The 20,065-nt window shown below is 44.5% G+C and overlaps 1 protein-coding gene across 1 annotated transcript; it reads left to right on the forward strand.

The window, feature by feature from the left end:
- Window positions 1-1,211: 1,211 nt before the first annotated feature.
- On the forward strand, window positions 1,212-16,370 carry LOC138292204 (keratin, type II cytoskeletal 5-like). Its single transcript, XM_069230650.1, has 9 exons — window positions 1,212-1,964; window positions 2,719-2,936; window positions 3,494-3,554; window positions 4,194-4,289; window positions 5,628-5,792; window positions 13,173-13,298; window positions 14,109-14,329; window positions 15,181-15,215; window positions 15,315-16,370. The coding sequence occupies exons 1-9, from the start codon at window positions 1,227-1,229 to the stop codon at window positions 15,698-15,700; spliced, it is 2,046 nt and encodes a 681-aa protein (XP_069086751.1). The 5' UTR covers window positions 1,212-1,226; the 3' UTR covers window positions 15,701-16,370.
- Window positions 16,371-20,065: the final 3,695 nt, after the last annotated feature.

Raw genomic sequence — 20,065 nt, forward strand, 5'->3', positions numbered from 1 at the left:
AAGGTCAGAATGAGGGCCCATGTCAGGAAGCAGGGTGATAGCTTAGGGACTTTTGGACTCGGGCATGCGTCTTTAATATAAAGATAAAATCGCATGCACTAAATATTCAGAAAACGTGCAAATTGTTTTGTGTAGGAAGGGAGTCTTAAAGTTAGACCATAAAAACGAACTAGACAATGCCCAAGGGTGTGTGCACAGCTAGCACCTCCCTTACTTACATAGCAATGTTTCTGCACCCAGTGGTGATATAAAATAATAAGAGATGGTCTTTGTGTTAGGATGTGGTTAAAGGCAAAGAGTCCAGGACATCAGTGAACCTGTTGCACCCAGAAATACTTACAGACAGTGCCCAAATTTGCCTGTTCCTCGTAAATCCAACGCAGCGCAGATGTTTAAAATACATGTTGCACATTATGGATTAAGAGAGTCAGGGCCTCAATGTCAAAATCTACGTTTCTTGCATGCATAATATAATCGCACCCAGAGTACCAAATAGGCAGTTGTTGAATATGCATAGCATTGTACAACTACGGAAAAGAACAGCATTTTAAGCTTCCAAAGCACTCTTTCTAGAGATGCAGGGACTTTTAGAACGATCAAGAGCCTATCCAAGGAGTCACACCCCACAGCTACAAGTCATTCAGATCCCAAGGTAGCTTCTTCTCAGGTACACAGCAGTAATAGCAAAACAGGTAATCAAACAACCTGATCGGTGTACAGTGACAGCCCATCCTCATCGAATTAGGAACTTAGTCTGAAGGAGAACAATGTCATTCCCACACCACATTATGAGAAAGTCATGGTCCCTTGCCAATCATTCTGCTGATTTGAAAATTGATGCTTGTCGTTCCTGGCGATTTCTCTGAAACATCAGTCAAGGACATCTTTGCCAGCTACTTACTAACCCTTGGTGAAACAGATGCCGAGTGTGAATCTCTGAAGCAGACAGATCTCAATATGCATGTTTTTACAAAAAACACGAAAAAACTGCCCCAACAAATGTAGGAGATGCATCTTCTGTGAGACACAGCAGACAAAAACGATAAGATAGAGTCGCCCAGAGATCTACATTTTCTTGCATACATTAACTGAAACCTGCTCCCTGCGGGAATAGTGCATGAAAGTATTTCATAATGCCGAAGCCTGCAAGCAAATGCCTTTTATTAATTCGTGTACTCTGCGATAGGCGTTTTCCTTTAGCACCCCATTAAACAGGTTGTGAAGGAATGGTTGCTGCCAGGCACGCCAAATGTGCCAAGCCCCTGTTGATGAGTAAATTGGCTTGTTTAGCTGCCTGTGACCCAGCCTACCTGCCAAAACATATAAAAGCAGATGCCTGCTTTAATAATCAAAGGGGAACTGTCTCCTTTCCTTTCGGCTCTTTTGTGCACCGTAACTTTACTGATCATTCCTTGCTTCGGCTACTCTTTCAGGAGCTCACCATGAGTTACTCTCAACATTCATACTCTCAGTCTGAAAGAAGAGGCAAGGGTTTCAGCGCTGCCTCTCTGGGAGGAGGTGGAAGAGTCAGCTTTAGCTCCACTTCTGTGTCTCACGGTGGAGGCGGTGGTGGTTATGGGCGTACCAGTGTTGGTGGCGGCGGTGGAGGTGGTGGTGCAAGTGGTTTTGGCAGCAGAAGCCTCTATAGCTTAGGGGGAACTAAACGAATTTCCTTCGGCATAGGCAGTGTTCGGGGTGGGGGTGGTTTAGGTGGAGGAGCAGGGGGCTATGGCAGTGGAGGTGGTAGTCTTGGTGGTGGAGGTTTCGGCAGTGGAGGAGGTTTTGGAGGTGTTGCTCCTGCCTTCCCAGTTTGTCCTCCTGGTGGAATCCAACAAGTGACCATTAACCATAGCCTCCTGACACCAATCAATGTGGACATTGACCCTGCCCTCTCCAAGTTGCGAAGCGAGGAAAGGGAGCAAATCAAGACGCTCAACAACAAATTTGCTTCATTTATAGACAAGGTAAGCCAAGAACCTAAGTTCTTTAGTTCTTATAGACACATCTTTTAATTTGTGGTTCACTATAATGTTAAATAATGAAATAGGCTCTTTTTAGTTGGTAGAGGCTGTTTTTTCAAAGATGTATTTTTTTACTTATGACATTAAAAATACAAATGCATTAATAGTCAACAGGACTGACATTACCATCAGTAGTACAAAACGTCTAAACGGTAGGGACTGTTAATTTTGAAAACTCTTCTTGGATTTGCAAATGCTTCATTTTCAAAAGATGCTGATTGCTGTTGCTTAGTGAACATGTTCTTGTGCCTCGATTCTGGGATGTAAGGTCTTCATAAATGCCCTAATTTGTATGTGTGTATGCAATGAAGGTTTTAATAAACTGTGCTCACTCACAGTAGTTCCTGAAACTGTGTCTCTCATAAGCTCACAGACCCTGCCCGAACTGGGAAGGCAGCTGGCTCCATTATGTTGTTCGAAGATGTTGAAAGGTCTTCATGGCTGATATATGTCGCTGGGTGAAAAAGTCACACATGAACAAGCAAATATTTGTGCTTAGTGTGATAGAAACTCTCCCCATCCCAAGTACTCCCACTGTAAAATGTTTGTGCTTAGTGTGATAGAAACTCTCCCCATCCCAAGTGCTCCCACTGTAAATGGAAACAGGTAGCGAAAGTGATGAAATGAGAGATCGTCGTGGTCAAGTGAAGCATCTATTGCACAGAGACTTAGCTAGCGTTTCTCCTGTGAATTTTAGGTCCGATTCCTGGAACAGCAGAACCAGGTGCTCGAGACCAAGTGGAAATTTTTGCAGGAACATGGCCAAAAAGGGACCAAAAGGAGCAACATTGAGCCCCTCTTCGAGACGTACATTAGTAACATGAGAAGGCACCTAGATCAGCTGGTTAATGAAAGGCCCCGTCTGGATAACGAGCTGCGGGGCATGCAGGATCTCGTCGAGGACTACAAGAACAAGTATGTGAGCGGCTGTCTGGAGGGGTGCGGGAGAGGGGGGGGGGGGGGCGCCTGCGCGATAGTCCGAGTGTGGAGATGGGGAACTCTCCTTCGAAATCAGGACAGGCCGCTAGCTCAATTCATTGTCAAGCAGCAAGTGCAGCGCTGACAGCAGAAATGCACACAAAAGAGGTTCTGGTCGGTGTGCACTGGAAAGATAGCAAACAGGAAATGGATTGTACAGTTTGACCCTTTTCTTATTCAGAATCAGGTGCTCAAATGTGTTGGAATGTTAATGGCATATTTTAGATTGTAGCAAAGAAGTAAAGTGTTCCGTGTAATGCAGACAGGGTGTAGTTGATTTGCTATCAGATTCATACAGTAAATAAGGAAGGGTATTTGTGTTCAGTGCATGTGTCAGGTTTGGGATCGTGCACAGAATCGGAGTCTTGACAATGAAGTGCTGCACTAAAGGCGAACACAAGGATGTCTTGCGTTTTGGCTGATACCTACATTAAAAAAAAGCTCTTGGTGCGAATCTGACGTAATCCCCCCCAATCTGTATTTTACTCCAACAGATACGAAGATGAGATCAACAAGCGCACAGCCGCAGAGAACGAGTTTGTGGTGCTGAAGAAGGTCAGTGGTCTGAGAGGCAATGGCGACAGGGGACGCTGTGTGCATGCCCCGAGGCTGTGTTGTGATGTTCAGGGGTCCAAAGGGGCACAAGGTCTGCTCTCCTTATCTGGAATGTTAGGTCTTCTTGCACCGTGTCCATGAGTCTGAGTCTTCTGACTAGGAGTGCTCTGTGCCCCTATCCTCCTGTGAGGACAGTATCTTGGCAGTGTCCAGGATGAAGAACAGTAGAGAGGAGAATAGGTACCAGAGAAGGGAAAAACAGTGCTCAGGACAATGGAAGCCCTCAACATGCAACAGCTGGGGCTCAGGGATCAAAAACAGATGTGCAAATTCACAGAAAGAGGGAGGTTAAGCCTACGAATGACTGCAGTGATAGAGAAATATGACAGCAGGTGTCATGCCGGGGGACAACGTGGTCAGCACCATTGCATGAGACAGCACCTGAGTATGTTGAACATATTATAATGTATGTGAGCAGGGAGGTTCGACCTGATTTCCTGCAAGTCCCTAAAGGGGAAATCCTCTCGATGTTTCTGAAGTAGGAGCCAGTGTTTAGTTGCCCTGAAAAGGCCACCAAGGAGCAATCTAATTAGATCTATCATCCATTGAATCAATAACGTATTGTGATTCGTTTCTCAGGATGTGGACGCCGCCTACATGCAGAAAGTGGAGCTGGAGGCTAAAGTGGATAGTCTAACTGATGAGATTGAGTTCCTCAAGAGACTATTTGACCTGGTGAGTATGCAGTCCCTTTCACCTTGAGGTTCACTTTCAGCACCCTCCTCAAAACAGAGGGATTAGTCGTAATGGCTTAATTCAGTGATAAATTATATGACATACAGTATTACATTTTTTAACATCATTTCTTCAGATAGAAGGCTGCTCCTCTAGATTTGAACATCCCCTAGTCAAAGAGGGCAGAGAAAGAGAAACATTCAAGTGCTATAGGAATGCAGGGCCAACCAATGCCAGCAATGAGATATCCAACTGCTTTAAAGCAAGAGGGAAAATACATTTTAATTTTCTGTGATACTGACCACCCTATATCAGAACGTGAAGAGTAAAATCCCTCTCCTATACAACCAAGAACCAATAATCCTAAGGCACATGGATATGGCACCCCAAAGATGCTAAGCTCCCCAGTGAAAGAGGGCAGAGGAGAAATTATCTCCTACAAAGATTGGTGCTACGTAATTACTTCGAGCAAAGTAACATCCAGCCACTATAGAACTGAGAACCTCTAATCCAAGAGGGCAGAGCATTATCTAACTCCTACAGACCTGACCACTCCCTTTTCAAGGGAAGCAGACACACATAATTCTGTTAGGCCGACCTCTAATCAAAGACGGAGTAGAACATTAGATTGCTATAAAACTGAGCACCCAACATTAAAGAGGGAAGAGGCCTGTCTAGCTCCTATAGCACTGAGAATCCCTTATCACCAAAGACGCTGGTACGTCCACCTTTTAAAGAGTGAATCACACATTGTCAATAAGCACAACAAAACGTCTAACTACTTTAGTACCGATAATCCCTAATGAAAGAGAGCAAGGGAACCCTGAGCACCTCTAAAATTTAGATTCATCAATCAAAGAACGCAGAGGACATCCAGCTCCTATAGAACCGATCATCTGTTATCAAAAAGGGCAGATGGACATCCAGGAACCAGTGGTGATCCAGAAAAGAGACATGATCATATAACATTCAGCACAATTGGCTGTCCCACTGTTGAATCCCTGTGTACATATATTTAAACATGCCGTGGCACGTTGTCATATTGGCCCTTTGTAGTTCTAAAAGTCTGTAGTGTATCAAATCCGTGTGTTTGTGTGCATCATTGTGCCTGACTATTGTTAAATCCAGAAGAATCATTTATGACTGTACAATATGAAGGGTGTGTACAATCAACCTCTTCGTACTCTAGAAAATAAATCCAACATAAAGGGTGCACTATCTGTGCTTTTGATAGAAGGAAAACAGAGAGCATGAGATGAGCAGTAGCAATGGCAGCAAGAGTGGGAGCACCAGGGTTTAGCATAACATTTGCTCAATGTTGTGCTACTTTTACTACAGGAACTTGCAGAAATCCAAGGACAGATGTCGGACACCTCTGTCATTCTCTCCATGGACAATAACCGAGCCCTGGATCTGGAAAGTCTCATCGCTGGTGCGAAAGCTCAGTATGAAGAAATCGCCAGGAGGAGTCAAGCTGAAGCCGAGGCTGCCTATGCAAGCAAGGTATGTGACACGTGATCTGGCACTAGCGGGATAAGGTGCATCAGTGAATCTAGAGAAAGATATCAACTTCGGCCTGGCACAGAAGAACAATATTTACATTCCACAATTTGCAATACAGACAACATAACATGACATGGCATGGCATAACTTAAGTTGACGGACTGTCTCCTAAGTTTATATGTCTTAAATACTGGAATTAGATATTTAAGGGTTCACAGTTGTAAACACTCAGCTGTCCGAAGGTTTCTTTAGAATAGACCATAAATAGAAAATATATCTATGAGCCGAACACGTTTTTTTCACAGGACTTTGTGCTGTACCTTTAATGCGAACAGCATTGTTATCTTGATTGCGCAGTATTTCACAAATTTAAGATAACAGTATCAAATAAAAAAGTTGGTGAGCAAATTGCAATGAATGAAATGAGATAGATTTGCAATGGTTGAATGAAACTCTAAATAAAAGGGTGTGAAATGAAGGCTAGAGTAGAGCCACACACAGTAAATTAGCTATCACCTCCGTAGATTGTGTTTTATCTAGTGCTTCGTATTAAGCTTCTGTTTCTAAGCTCTGTAAATAACAGGTGACAATGAATGAGGCTATGAAGTTAACAATATCCAGCTGGTTTCATCTTTTTTCAATCTAAGCATAATAGATTTCGAAAGTAGCACTGCTCCCCTAGACAGACTCATTTTCTTCCATATGCACGGTCTTCATGGTGTGCCCTACCATGCCTTCTTCTCCATGTTTCCCATCCCATGAGGCAGAAAAGCTCTTCTCCTCTGCCCACCTGTAACAAGGATGAGGCTGTCTGGAGTGATGTAGAGCATGGGAGGAAGTGTGGGTTGTATTCAGCATGCCAGGTCAGTACGCAGAGCACGGCTACTGTTATGTATGGTGTGGTGGAGTGTGTGCAAACAGTGAGGGTATGAGGTGTGAGGGGTGGGTTGGAGATGTAGAGCATGATGGGGTGCGTTTATGTAGATCAGGACAGAGGGGTTGGAGAGCAGGGTGGGATAATATGTACAGTGCGCAGAGCGTGGCTGCGGTTGCGTAGAGTGTGCCTGGTGGAGATGTAAAGAGGAGCTGAGGGTGTGCAGTATGGCTGGAGTTAAGTAGAATGTGGCTGTGAGTGTGTAGAGCCGAGGTTATGATCCCAGGTATTTCTGAAAGCTCCTAGGTAATCAGAGTCAATTTCCCTTTCCAGCTTTAGGTTATTTACACTGTCTCAATGAACCGAATGTGAACAATCAACATATTCCTGTTTGACACACAATATGAATATAGGCTATTGAAGATTTCACCCTGCGGCAGTATCTTAGGATAGACAATACTTTACATCATGCTCTGATGCTCTAGTAGGGTTCTGTTATTGACCTAATGAGATGGTGCCCTTAAAAGCTATAGTATGTGAAGTATGGATGCCTCCACGTTTTTATGCTATGAAATTAGCTCTCACTAGACAAAGAAACATGTCCGGAGCGTTCTTTGAAGCCCCAGTTTCACGTTTTGCTTGTATCGATAATGGTGAATACTAGCTTCTACATGATAAAAAACAATAGACGGAATACTGTTACCCAAAAATGTAAATAGTGTCATTGCTGTTCTCCAAAGTCCATATCCAGAACATAAAACACTTCTGCTTATATTTGACTCTGGCAGGATTCTCAGTGCCAGCACAAATAACCCCCAAGCTCAACTTCAAAGAGTATAGACAGGCAAAATTTAGTTTAAAAAAAAAACAGAATAGGAAACTCTGAAAAAGGCAATTGTTTGGAGTTTGCTGCTCCAATGCTGTGACAGAAGATTTTTTTAAATAACTTTTTATTCAGATGTATACATCGCAGATCAAGGAGAAGTGCGTCAAGCACAAGCAGGTTCATTGCATGAAAATACAGCACAAGACACATTAATACATAGAGATCATTCTTTGGACTAGACCTGGGCAGAGTTCATGGAGTCCGACTCCACGGAATTCCGCAGAGTTGAATAAAAACACTGTGGAATTCCACAGAGGTGGAGTTCTGTGACCCGCGGAGTCCTGAATGAGCCAGATCTCAGACCAGGCCCGACCCTGCTTACGGCTTCCGAGATAGGGTGCATTCAGGAGGGCAGTAGGCAGTGAAAGCTGCCATTTCAGGCCTCTTGGGCATCGGCCTGTCCTCTGTGCAGTGCACACGGGGCAGGCCGGTGCACAAGAGGTCAGAAACTGCAGCTTTCTTTCGCTGCCTATGGCCGAGGCCTGAATTCAGGACAGGGCCGTAGGCAGCCAAAGCTGCCAGGCCTGTTGTGCACCAGCCTTCCCCGTGTGCAGTGCACACAGGACAGACCGGCGCACAAGAGGCCTGAAACGGCAGCTTTCAGTGAAAGAAAGAGACGAGAACTTACATGGGTCTTCCAGGGGGTCCTCCTCTGCTTGTCGTCGTCTTGCCTCCCTCTGGTCTCTGCTCCCGGGCTCCCGGGCTCCCGGGCTCCAGGGCACGCTGCACCCAGTTATGGGCTGCACAGCGCAAGCGTAGACTGTCTGCACTTGCGCTGTGCGCCCATAACTGGGCTTGAGTGCACACCAGATGAGCTCTGCTCCGCTGGCGGGGCTAGCAGAGTTTTTCACTGACTCTGTGCTCAAAGCGGAGCGCGGAGTTCCAAAAACTCTGTTATCTCTGTCAGCGGAGCTGCTCGCACACCCCTACTTCAGAAACTGAGTTCCAAAGTGGCAAGCAACCTTGCAATATAAATGTGTTCTATATCTCCCCAAGATAACACTTGAGCACTCCACTCACAGCCCCCACTCCCACCTACCAGCAGCCCATGGTCCCTTCTTGCAGGGCTCAAGCCATACCCCTCTGTGATCCGCCCAGTTTTTCCAAATCTTATAGTGTTTCCGGAGACATCCCGGGACTGGTATTTCGGGCGTTCTATCCCTATGTAGTGGTCCATATACTGAGCCCACAACTTCACCGACGGGGCCTCCGTCGCCCTCCAGGATTTGGGTGTGTCCCTCTTGGCAATCACTATCTCCGAACCAAAAAAGTACTTTCTGATATTGTGTAACCCCCAAATCTTCTGCGATATGAAACGATATAAATTTGGTATTGCAGGGAATAGCCAAGCATCCCCAGCACTCCCTTCCAGAACTGAGTCAGCCCTGGGCAAAATGAAAACGTGGGTGGAAGGTCTCCCGATGATCTCCACATCATAGGCAGCTCCCATTTGGAATCCATCCCATACATTGGAGCGTAACCCTCGTGGAGTATCCCTCTCTGTGGAGTATCTTTAATTGTTTCAAGTGGAACTGGGAGGCTATAGCCGCTTCCCTGGGAGCCTCTACCGCCTCCCCGCAGTCCTCATCTTCAAAAGGTCCCGGCTCTCCCTCCCATGCTCTTCGGACTCCCACCATCGGGTCTGGCAAGGTACTCAACAACATTTTATATATGTCAGACAATTGATGCTCCTCTAGATTTGTGGGGAGAATTTTAGCCTCTATTGGGGAAAATTCGTGGATGTAAACCTCATTTTTTAGCAGGGGGAGGATATCGTGACGAAACTGTGGCTATTGGAAGAACCGTGAATGGTGCAAGTCATATTCTTTCCTCAGGTCTTGAAAGAACTTAAGTGTCCCGTTATGTAGCACGGACAGTAGATTTGATTTAGTGAGAAATCAAAGATCCCGGTGTCGGCCAGACACGCAAGTTGAAAAAGCCAAAACTTTCACTTCCGAGCTGGGCTTTTAAACTGAAAGACTTTTGGGAACTTCTGAATAATGTTTCGAATCACTGGAAAAATATTATTTTTATGTTTTATCTGCTAAATGGCATAATTGAATGGGATGTTTATTTTTAAATCTACTACACATTTGCTCGGCTTCATAAATGCAGTTCCGTGTATATCGTGTAAATGTGAAAGAACGTCACTGAACAAAGGAAATGTTTAACTATGTTTGCAAACACATTGCCCATGATCAGATGCCATTTTGAGCTGCGTCCTGTAGCAAACAGGTTGTTCTCAGAAAGTGCCCTCATGTAAAGGATCTATCAGGAGACGACTGGATTGAGCCCCCGTTAATGAATAGCAAGTTGTACCTTTGGAAGTATGCTTAGACTTTTCCAGTTTAGGAAAGATGGAAGGCAACAATGGAACTGTTATTGCGGAGGGTTCCCTTCTTGGTTTATGTGGCATTATAGCACATGGAATGTAACGGAGTACCACTGTGGTACAAGTCGATTGGTGGACGCCAAATGCTGACCAGCTAAGAATTACCACCCGCTGAAAACTCTTCATAGCTTCAAACTGTGTTCCATTTATAAGCACCAGGCAAGTAAACTAAGGCCCCGATTTATACTTTTTTGTGCCCCATTTGCGTCTTTTTTTTCCGCAAAACGGCGCAACCTTACAACATACAATTGTGGGGCATATTTATACTCTGTTTGTGCCGAATGTGCGTCAAAAATTTTGACGCACATGCGGCGCAAACCGTGCACCATATTTAAACTTTGATGCCCGAGCCCGTGGACGTCAAAGTTCCTCTGTGTGCGTCATTTTATGGATGCGGGAAACTGCCTTGTGTTAATGACATGCAAGTTAGGCGTTCCGCCCCAAAAATGACTTTAAGGCCTGTGCGCCTTATTTATACTCCTGCGTCATTTTGACGCACAGAAGGGGGCGGGTCTTAAAAAACGACACACAGCCTAATGTGCGCTGTTTTTTTAACGCCTGGGTGAGGGCAGGCGTTAAGGGACCTGTGGGCTCACGTCCATGGTCTCTGACCATGGAAGTAGTCCAGAGGTGCCCTTCCCTGCCCCCAGGGACACCCCCTGCCACCTTTGCCCACCCCTGGAGGACACCCATGGATGGGGGGACCCATCCCAGGTAAGTACAGGTAAGTTCAGGTAAGTATATATATTTTTTTTAAATTCAGTGGCATGGGGGGCCTAATTTGGCCCCCTCTACATGCCACTGTGCCCAATGACCATGCCCAGGGGACAGAAGTCCCCTGGGCATGGCCATTGGGCATGGAGCATGACTCCTGTCTTTGCTAAGACAGGAGTCATTTCAATGGGGGTTGTGCATCAAAAAATGGCGCAAGTCCGGTTTGAGGCATGATTTTTGCCTCAAACCTGACTTGCACCATTTTTTGACGCACAACCCCAATTTTCCCCTACGCCGGCGCTGCCTGGTTAGAGTCATTTTTTTTTACTCTGACCAGTCCGCAGCGCCGGCTAACAAAATTCCTTAAATAAGGTGCCCGCATGGCGCGTAGGAATGGCGTTAGCTGGCGGTAAAAAAATTTACGCAAACCAGCGCTGGTGCTGGTTTGCGTCAAAAAGTATGAATATGGGCCTAAGAGTCTACACGTTTGAAAAACATGAAAACCCCCAAACTAGCAAAAGGGTATAGTTGGAAGGTACAGTACTGGCATATTGAGGCCTATTGAGCCCTAAATATCATTGGACAAATATAGTGGCCTATTGAAGTTAATAATAGAAAACCTGCTCTTAATGGAGCAATATTTTTTAAACAATATTTATGTCACAATATGTATGTCAGGCGGTATAGTTGTAAGTATTCTGCCATATTGCCAGTCAGAGAATGTAAAGCAGGTTTCAATCCTGATCCATAGTGAATGAGGAAGGATACACGACTATGGTCAGCATATGCACTGATGAATGTGCTGAAGGATGTGTATGCACATTGTAGCACACAGTTGTTTTCAGGACACATCACAACGAGAGGATAGGTTTTTGGTCAAGGAACAATGTGGTAGAAGAATTTCCATAGTTTGCAAAATCAGTGACCTGTATTAGAGAATCACAGAGTGCTTTTTGATGAGTCCAGTGGATGTTCTCTCCAAAGGAGGATTTCCGAGATCATCTTGTGAACCCACCACTTGGGAACATTCACAAATGTGATTATAAACTTTAAGATTCATGGCATTTTGGCACCTCAGTTGTCTAACATTATCCTTTTTCGAATTAGATCACTAATCATATTGATTTATGAGCTGACCACAAAAATGACTGGCTATATTTCATAGAACATCCACCTTCATTGGTTACCACATATCTTTTAATCAGCCATGAAGTGCTGCAAGTACCTTCTGCCCTCTTGGCACCTAGTATAGAGAAAAAGTTGCATTCATTTCTCTGTTCCGAGAACCTACTGACTTGTAATTAGTAAATGAACATCATAAAGTGATCTAGCTTATAAACACACCGAGCATCTATTGGTACACAGTGATATTGCTCTAAAAACATAGACCCGCACCATGATGCATGTGTAAGATAAGTGGATAGCAATAATGAATCCTTCAAAGCCATGCTTATTCCACCCTGCATCTTCCAAAGTGTTGCTTATGCAATCGCCAAACCATAACCGTAGGTGATACTAATGCACCTTTCATTTCTGTGAGCTATTGCTATGTGTCTGGCAGTCCTGTATGTGTGGACCTTCCAAAACTCTGCTTATGCAAATCACTGTGTTTTCTTTAATGCTGAGCCTTGAATGCCTTTTCACTGCATGTTTTGTAAATGCAATACTTCTGTGTATTCATGCTATGCTAGCACATATCTCAGGAGTCTAAAAAGTTGGCTGTGCTGTCTTGTTCAGTGCAATAGCCTTAATTGTCACAAACCTATGCCACAATGTCATCCAAAGATTGGTCTTCCACTGCGTAGCCACCCTAAATCTAAAAGCCTTCATTTCCTTACGTTCTAAAACCGCTATATCATCTTTCAAAGGCAAGACAAGCTCTTCAAACGCTCATCATCTTTTTACCTCCAGTGTTGCCATTCATATATCTTGTCTTCTGTCACACAATATGAGCTCTATTCCATGGCCTCCGTAATGATGATTATGCTCTGCTACGCAACATTCATTTATACAGCACATCTTTGTCCATTCCACCTGTTCCTCTTTCTAAGTGCCATGTTTTACTTTTATATTCCAGTTCAGTGCCATGCCTTACAAATCAATATAGCCATGCGCCTTTCAGTGCTTTGTCACTGCGTTGAAAATGCACCTGAATAATTCATGAGATGTTTTTGATAGAAGTGTTAAACGTCCAACACAGTACAGCAGACTCTCCCTTTGCATTTGAGTTTCCAGGGCCAGTCTGACAGCAAATGGAAGGCTTCCAGCCTTGAAGAGAGAAGTAAAAATAATAGTGATGACTTAGATGTAGGTATCTGATGCCCATATTGCTGAACCTTGTAGACGATCATGGGTATTTTGGAAATGCATGTTATTTGATAAGCCGAAGAAGGCTTCAGAATGGGTTTGAGCTGAAGAAACCATGCCAGAGAACATTAAGAGGCAAAATGTGTTTTTTTCAGTAATATGAAAGCTGTCATACCATTCCCCTTTTTCCATTGCTGTGTCCTTCAGTTTCAACAGCTTCAGGCAGCTGCTGGTCAGCACGGCGACCATCTGAAGAGCAGCAAACATGAGATTTCTGAGCTGAACCGGGCAATACAGAGACTGAAGTCAGAGATTGAGAGTGTGAAAAAACAGGTATGTCTTGTGTAGCTGTTATCATATGTTTCATTTTTAAAGTGGTCTACAGAAGCTTTCATGGAGAAGATGTCACCCTGCACTGATTTTGCAGCATGCTCAAACATAAGTGTTTTTGTTGTACAACCATTGGGTCACTGCTCAAGAAGAGAATGGTGTTCCCCTCAAATTCACATAATGGCGTACTGGAATATAAGTTTAAAAATACATTGGGATAGTCTCACTAAGTTTGTCAAGTGGCTGCAACAGTTCCAAAATCTAAAGTCCTTGTCTTTATGATAATACAATTGTTGTACCAGGACAAGTTTGAATGTATGATTAACCTCTGTAGAATGGCAACAGCAGACAAGACAGTCAAACAATTGAGCTCAAGAAACAATTACAAATAAGTCTATTTAGAATATCATTTTAGTATTGAATATTCAGAGGGTGAGACCCCTGACTGGGGGTGAAGAAGGATGCATTGCAGATGAATTATCAAAAATGAGCCTTTCTAGCTACTACTACTTCTGATCAAAAGGGAAATGTAGTGATGTTATTCATCCATGGGTAGGTGTGTTAGAACTATTATTCAATGAGCTTCATCCAGTGGGGGAAAGACAAGGTTATCAGACTTGCGCAACCCTAGCTGATCATACATGAAATGCCTCACAGAGGGAAGGATTGTCTGGAGAAGACAATGACCACATCGTATTATGAAACTTAAGTGTTTAGGAATGGCATCAACCGGATATTAGTGGTAAAGGTGGTAGCAACTTAATAACATTGAAGGCAAAAGTATGTTAACTAATATATTCTACTTTTGTACAGTGTGCCAATCTGCAGAATAGTATCGCTGAGGCTGAAGAGCGCGGTGAGCTTGCCTTGAAGGATGCCAGGGCAAAGTTGGCGGAGCTGGAAAAAGCACTCCAGAAGGCCAAGGAGGAGATGGCTCGCCAGCTGAAGGATCACCAGGAGCTGATGAGCGCTAAGCTAGCCCTGGACATTGAAATTGCAGCTTATAGGACCCTGCTGGAGGGAGAAGAACACAGGTGAGTGAACTGTGACAACGTGGAAGTGATCAATTAAATTGTATTTTAAGATTTTACTGGTGCTCTGCTTACGAAAATTATGTTTAGTGTCAGATACTATTGAAAAATCACACGTGCACCAGAACGGCCTTATACTGGTAGTAGCATTCATTTCACATGTGAAGAATAGTCACTGACCAGAGATTTTCAAGCAAGCACACGGTTAATAGCAAGGAAACGCCCAGAATAATTCATGAACATCCATGTCCATAAGTCACTAATACTCCCTGAATAAGGGGTGAAAGGATTCCTCCTACTGGTAAGTAAACTTCTGATAACTTCAAAATAAATACAAGCGAGTAGCTGAACTGGGAGAGGGAACAATACCTGGGTCAATGAAATTAAATATCCTTTAATACATCTGAGCAACATATGAAGAACCAATGTTTAAGGGAGTTGCACAAAAGACTTTGAATGAAGTTTGGATCTAAAACAGTAAATTTACCTTTCAATAAAATATACCTCGTGTACCTCTGTACTCCAGGGCTAAATAATGCAGCTTCTTTCTTGACATTGTTATGAATCTCTAGTTCTCCTTGCCATTTGGAGCTGCACCCTATGATGTTGGTTTAGTCTACTGCGCCATATCTCTCAGAACTGTGTGATAGTCACTGTAGCAAAACCAATAATTGAATAACACTTTATCCGATTAATAATCATTTTACTGTGTTTTTAGCACGGTGCGTATAGATGTTATGATGTGGCCTTTGGCATGTTATATAACAAAAAACACACAACCAAAAAGATGATCCTCAAAGGTCTGTGTGCTCAACCTCTTGTTTTCACCAATGTTCATTTTCTTTCTCCTATAGGATGTCTGGAGAGATTCAGAATGCAGTGAGCATATGTAAGTATCTCAGTTTCTGGAGCAATGCTGCGTTTTGTACATTCTGTTGTAGGTTTCCAGAAATACTCAAATGTAATTCTGATGTGCTTTTTCTTGCAGCTGTGGTCAGCAGTGGTGGAAGTTACAGCTCTGGAGGAGGAGGAGGTGGAGGATATGGCGCTGGAGGCAGTGGATTTAGTGGTGGCAGCGGAACTGGTGTGGGAGGCGGCAGTGGTGGATTCAGCATTGGTGGTGGCGGTGGATATGGTGTGGGAGGCAGCAGTGGTGGATTCAGCGCTGGTGGTGGCGGTGGATATGGTGTGGGAGGCAGCAGTGGTGGATTCAGCGTTGGTGGTGGCAGTGGATATGGCTCTGTGAGTGGTGGAGGATATGGCTCTGGGGGTGGGGGAAGTATTGGTGGATCAGGCGGAGGAGGCAGAGGCAGCTCTGGGGTGGCAATAGTCCAAACAACCTCGCATAGTTCTTCAAGGCAAAAGATGTATTAAATGTAGAGTGCTGAATGGTTTCTCACCAACTGTTAACAATGAGCTCACTGTCTTATGGCGTCACTGCATACAACCCTCTCTCTCCCTACCGACAACCTCAAAACACGTCTCTAAATTCCCATTTTAATCCAGTTCAAACACAAGGGGAATAACATGTTTAGAACCTGAAGCCATGTTTATGAGATTGAAAGGTGCTACTCAGAACTATAAAGTCCACCTAACAAATCCTGTCCCGGAGAAGGAAAGAAGAATTCAACTTCTGGAAACAAACCATAGTTTACAGAACTCTGGGTTATGTTGCTAGATCTTAGTCTCCATTGCAGAATCTTCTCACGTCGCTATAGATGTCAGTCGATGCTAGGATGGTAATCTCCGCTCCTTCCGTGCAATATCTTGTCTCCCAGGGTGTTTCAAGGTCATTTCTATTGAGCAGATTGTATAACCTTGTGTGTAGTGTATACCTAAACCATATTTGTACTGTACACCACTGCCTACACCCACTCTGTACACACTGTCTGCCATTTCTTGGACTGTATACTGCTGTCAACTCGACATTCTTGAACTGTTATGCCTGTTACGGACTCTAACCCTCTGTCTGTGGTTTGCATTTAGTCTTGGGGCATTTTCTGTAACTGGAATACTAATCTATTAAACTAAATATGTCACAAAATCCAATTGTGTTATCAAGTTGTTTTCTAAAGTGTTGTGTTGTACATTGCACAAGACAGAAAATTCAAGCTAGTCGAAAGGATTCAAAGAAATCTTCTGATGCTATGCTGTTATTAAAATAGTCAAAATAATGTCACAGAATTCTCAAACAATACTTTAGAAGCGAAAAAAATCAGTTCTGGATGAACCATGGGATTGTATTGAAGCCCTTGCCGGGCAAACAAATATTATTCATAGTAAAAGAAAAACACCATTGCAATCATGGCAAATAATTTCCCCCGCACGCATATCGAAAACAGAGAGACACCATTAACAGAATCAAAATAAGAACCAATGAAATGTAGCACTTGCCTGTGCATTACGCTATTAGTGCATTCTATTACAGAGTAATGAATCTTCGAATTATAACATGTGTAAGGACTATTGATTTACATGGTTTTGTAGGATAATTAATTCATTACTTACGAATAATTCTCATTACTCCGAATACCCTGTTTCTCGTACCAATACTTACTATCATGAGGTGTTCCACCTCTACCCAGGACCACGTGCCCTAGCCAGAACAAATCAAAAAAGGTTTTAGTGCAAAGACCCTCCCCCCTCCTAATCTCCAATCACCCTTCACCAAACCTGGTGATAAAAGGGCATGGAGCCCAGGAAACATCCTGTACATTCCCAAGCCCAAAAACCAAGGGGGGACTGGTTGTAACCCGGGAAGGAACAGGGAGGGTAGGGCGTAAGTATTGGTACAAGAAACAGTGTATTCAGAGTAATGAGAATTACCAGTCAGTAATTAATTCATTACCTCCTCAACCCTATTTCTCATCCCAAAACGTACTATCATGAGGCTATACCAAAGCAAACTCAGTACAATCTGATCCCCCCAAAACCAAATGCCACAAACTCTGGATGCTGCAGAAATAACTTTACTGCAAAACCAGAAGGCATCAGGCAGGAGATCAAGTCGAGCACTGAGGAATAGCAGCCAAAACTTGAGACCCAAAGGACAAAAACCCCCTAACAGCCAACCTGTAATGGGAGAGAAAGGTAGAGGGAGAAACACCCTGAGCCTCCGCTCAGGATGTCACCACTCCCCTCACGGACCGTCCCTGAACACCACCTGGAAAACAGACATGCAGGGAAATCAAAGAGTGAATGTATTGACTCAAAAGTGGGCATAGAACCTTTCAGGCAAAGAAGCCCTTATAATGACGAAAAACCCAAGTGTGAGAGAGAGAGAGATTGACACTACCCACAGCCCATCCCCAGGAGTATCAGGCTCTGAAAATACGAAGGCAGGGGAATCTCCTGGCATCTGTGAAAGGAGGAAACCACTTTGGGGAGAAAACCAGAACCCAAATGAAGGACCAGCCAGTAAAAAAAAAAACGGAAAATAGGGAGGACGGGATGACAAAAACCTCAATGCACCCAACCTCTGCGCACAAGCGATGGTCAAGAAGACAGGAACCCAGAAGAAGGCGCTCAGGGACACCAAAAGGCAAGCAAAGCCCCCGAATAGCCACCATTGGACCCACAACAAAGAAATAGCCAAGCCCATATTGGAAACCATCCTGAAGGAACTGAAGGACTGAGGAGGCAGGACAAGTAGCAGGATCCAAATGCCAACTCATGAACCATTGAACAAAGGAAGACCAATGATGATCGTAAGCCTTTTTGGGTTGACCTCTTCTGAGAGTGCTGAATGGAAGCCGCCACCTGTGGAAAGACCCTGCAACACCAGCCCCCTCAAACCAAGAGCCATACATGCAGACACAGCCGGCGGCAAGTGGCTGGGGGAAGAACGGGCAACCGAAGTGGACATGGGAGAAATGGGAGGATCCACTCCTGCGCCGCCGCCATCAATCCCGACAGAGGAAAGCAACACAATTGTGGCCAAAGGGGCGCCACCAGAATGAGCAAGACAGACTCCCTCTGAAGCCTGTCCAACAGTTAGGGCAGAAGAGAGAATGGGAGAAAGGCATACAGAAGCCTCTGTGGCCTATGCAGGGACACAGCATCCACCACCCCAACAACCCAGCACTGGGGACCTCGAGAAAAAACGAGGAAGGAGGGAATTGGTTGCAACTGTAAACAGGACAACAAGAGGAGTGCCAAAACTACGGCATATTTGGGCAAAAATACCTGGAGCCAGACAGAAGTCCAGGAAAGAAGGAGAAAATCTGTTGAGCATGTCTGCTAGAACCTTGTCCTTCCCCGGAATATACATTGCAGAAAGGGACAAATGGTGAGACTCTACACAACTTCCCACTGGAAATGCAAGAGAGGCCAGAGACTAAGACCCACCAAAGGGGCCAGACGGTGAAAACATTCAGCCGGCTGAACAACCTGCCAACAACAGCTCTGACCTCCTGCCACACAAGGGAGTCAGACCCCTAGCCAGCCTGGCGACCACAGAGACCAGATCCATTGGAAAAAACCACAACAAGCAGTATGCGAAACCAGCCCCGGTCGAACTGAAATCTGCGTCGTACCTTGCTGCATCCAAGTGCAGAGAGAAACCACAGCCGGTCAAAACGGCGGCATCCAGATACCGCATGCTTTTCAGACCAAGCGCGCGGTGGGGAAAACACCAGCAGTAGAATACAGTGGATCCAACCACCGCACAGGTAGGTCAAAGCGTGCCATGGAACAGGCATCCCGATTAACACAGGAGCAGCTTGCTACCAGGGGCAAAGAAAAAAGAAAAGCCTCAGGCAAGCAACCTCACTGCAGCAGCTCCCACATCACAAAGACACAGAGAAGGCTCGCTGACCAGCAGGTTCGTAAATCGCAAGGCACGGCAAAAAGCAACCCCAAACCAGGAAGGCCCAACCATCCCAAGAAACACTGGGAGACAGTCAGGGAGAGTACCCTATCCCAAGACAAAGTGTCCAGCACAGCACCCCATCAGGGAGGCAAGTACAAGTAAGCCACACATCCATGTCCAAGAGGCCCAGCCTCCCAGGGCTTACCTTGACTGGAAATGGGCTCCATGCTCTTTTATCATTGGGTTTGGTGAAGGGAGACTGGACTTCAGGATTAGGGGAGGTCTTTGGACTAAAACCTTTTTTGATTGTTTTCTGGCCTGGGCAAGTAGGCCTGGGTAGAGATGGAAGTCCTCATGATAGTAAGTATTGGGACGAGAAATAGGGTTGAGGAAGTAATTTCCCCCTGAGGTGTAGAATGTCTAGACATGTGCATCTAGACATGTGCATTCCATGAGAGATATAAAAGAATAATTAACTTGTGGAATCTAGAATGGGCGTTTCTGTGTAACACTATTTTTACTAAATGCTGTTGCAGAAAAATCAACAGTAAACTGTAGAGTGTGAATTGTGTTCTACAATATTAATGCCTGCTGCTGAAGAATAATGCACATACATTACTGACCCAGTCATTCTGCTGTGAAACAAATTGGAGACCTGATGTTTTAAGCCATTTTGTGGTGTCAAAGCCTGCAGTTCACTTAATTGCAGGGTAGGGTACTGTAAATGCAGAATGGCATTCTGAAATGTAATAAACCCATTTTGTTATTTAGTACGGTTACAGAATCACAAAATGGGTTTAGAAAGGCATAACAAATCACTATCTGAAAGGGGCATATTTTGGAACAGTGATTCGTTATGGTATGCATCAATGTTTTGTTAGAGTCACAAAACAGCGACAAGTTATTGACTCCCGAGTTGTGGTGAAAAC

Source organism: Pleurodeles waltl, chromosome 4_2, assembly GCF_031143425.1.
Source record: "Pleurodeles waltl isolate 20211129_DDA chromosome 4_2, aPleWal1.hap1.20221129, whole genome shotgun sequence".
In the NCBI taxonomy this organism is placed as follows: domain Eukaryota; kingdom Metazoa; phylum Chordata; class Amphibia; order Caudata; family Salamandridae; genus Pleurodeles; species Pleurodeles waltl.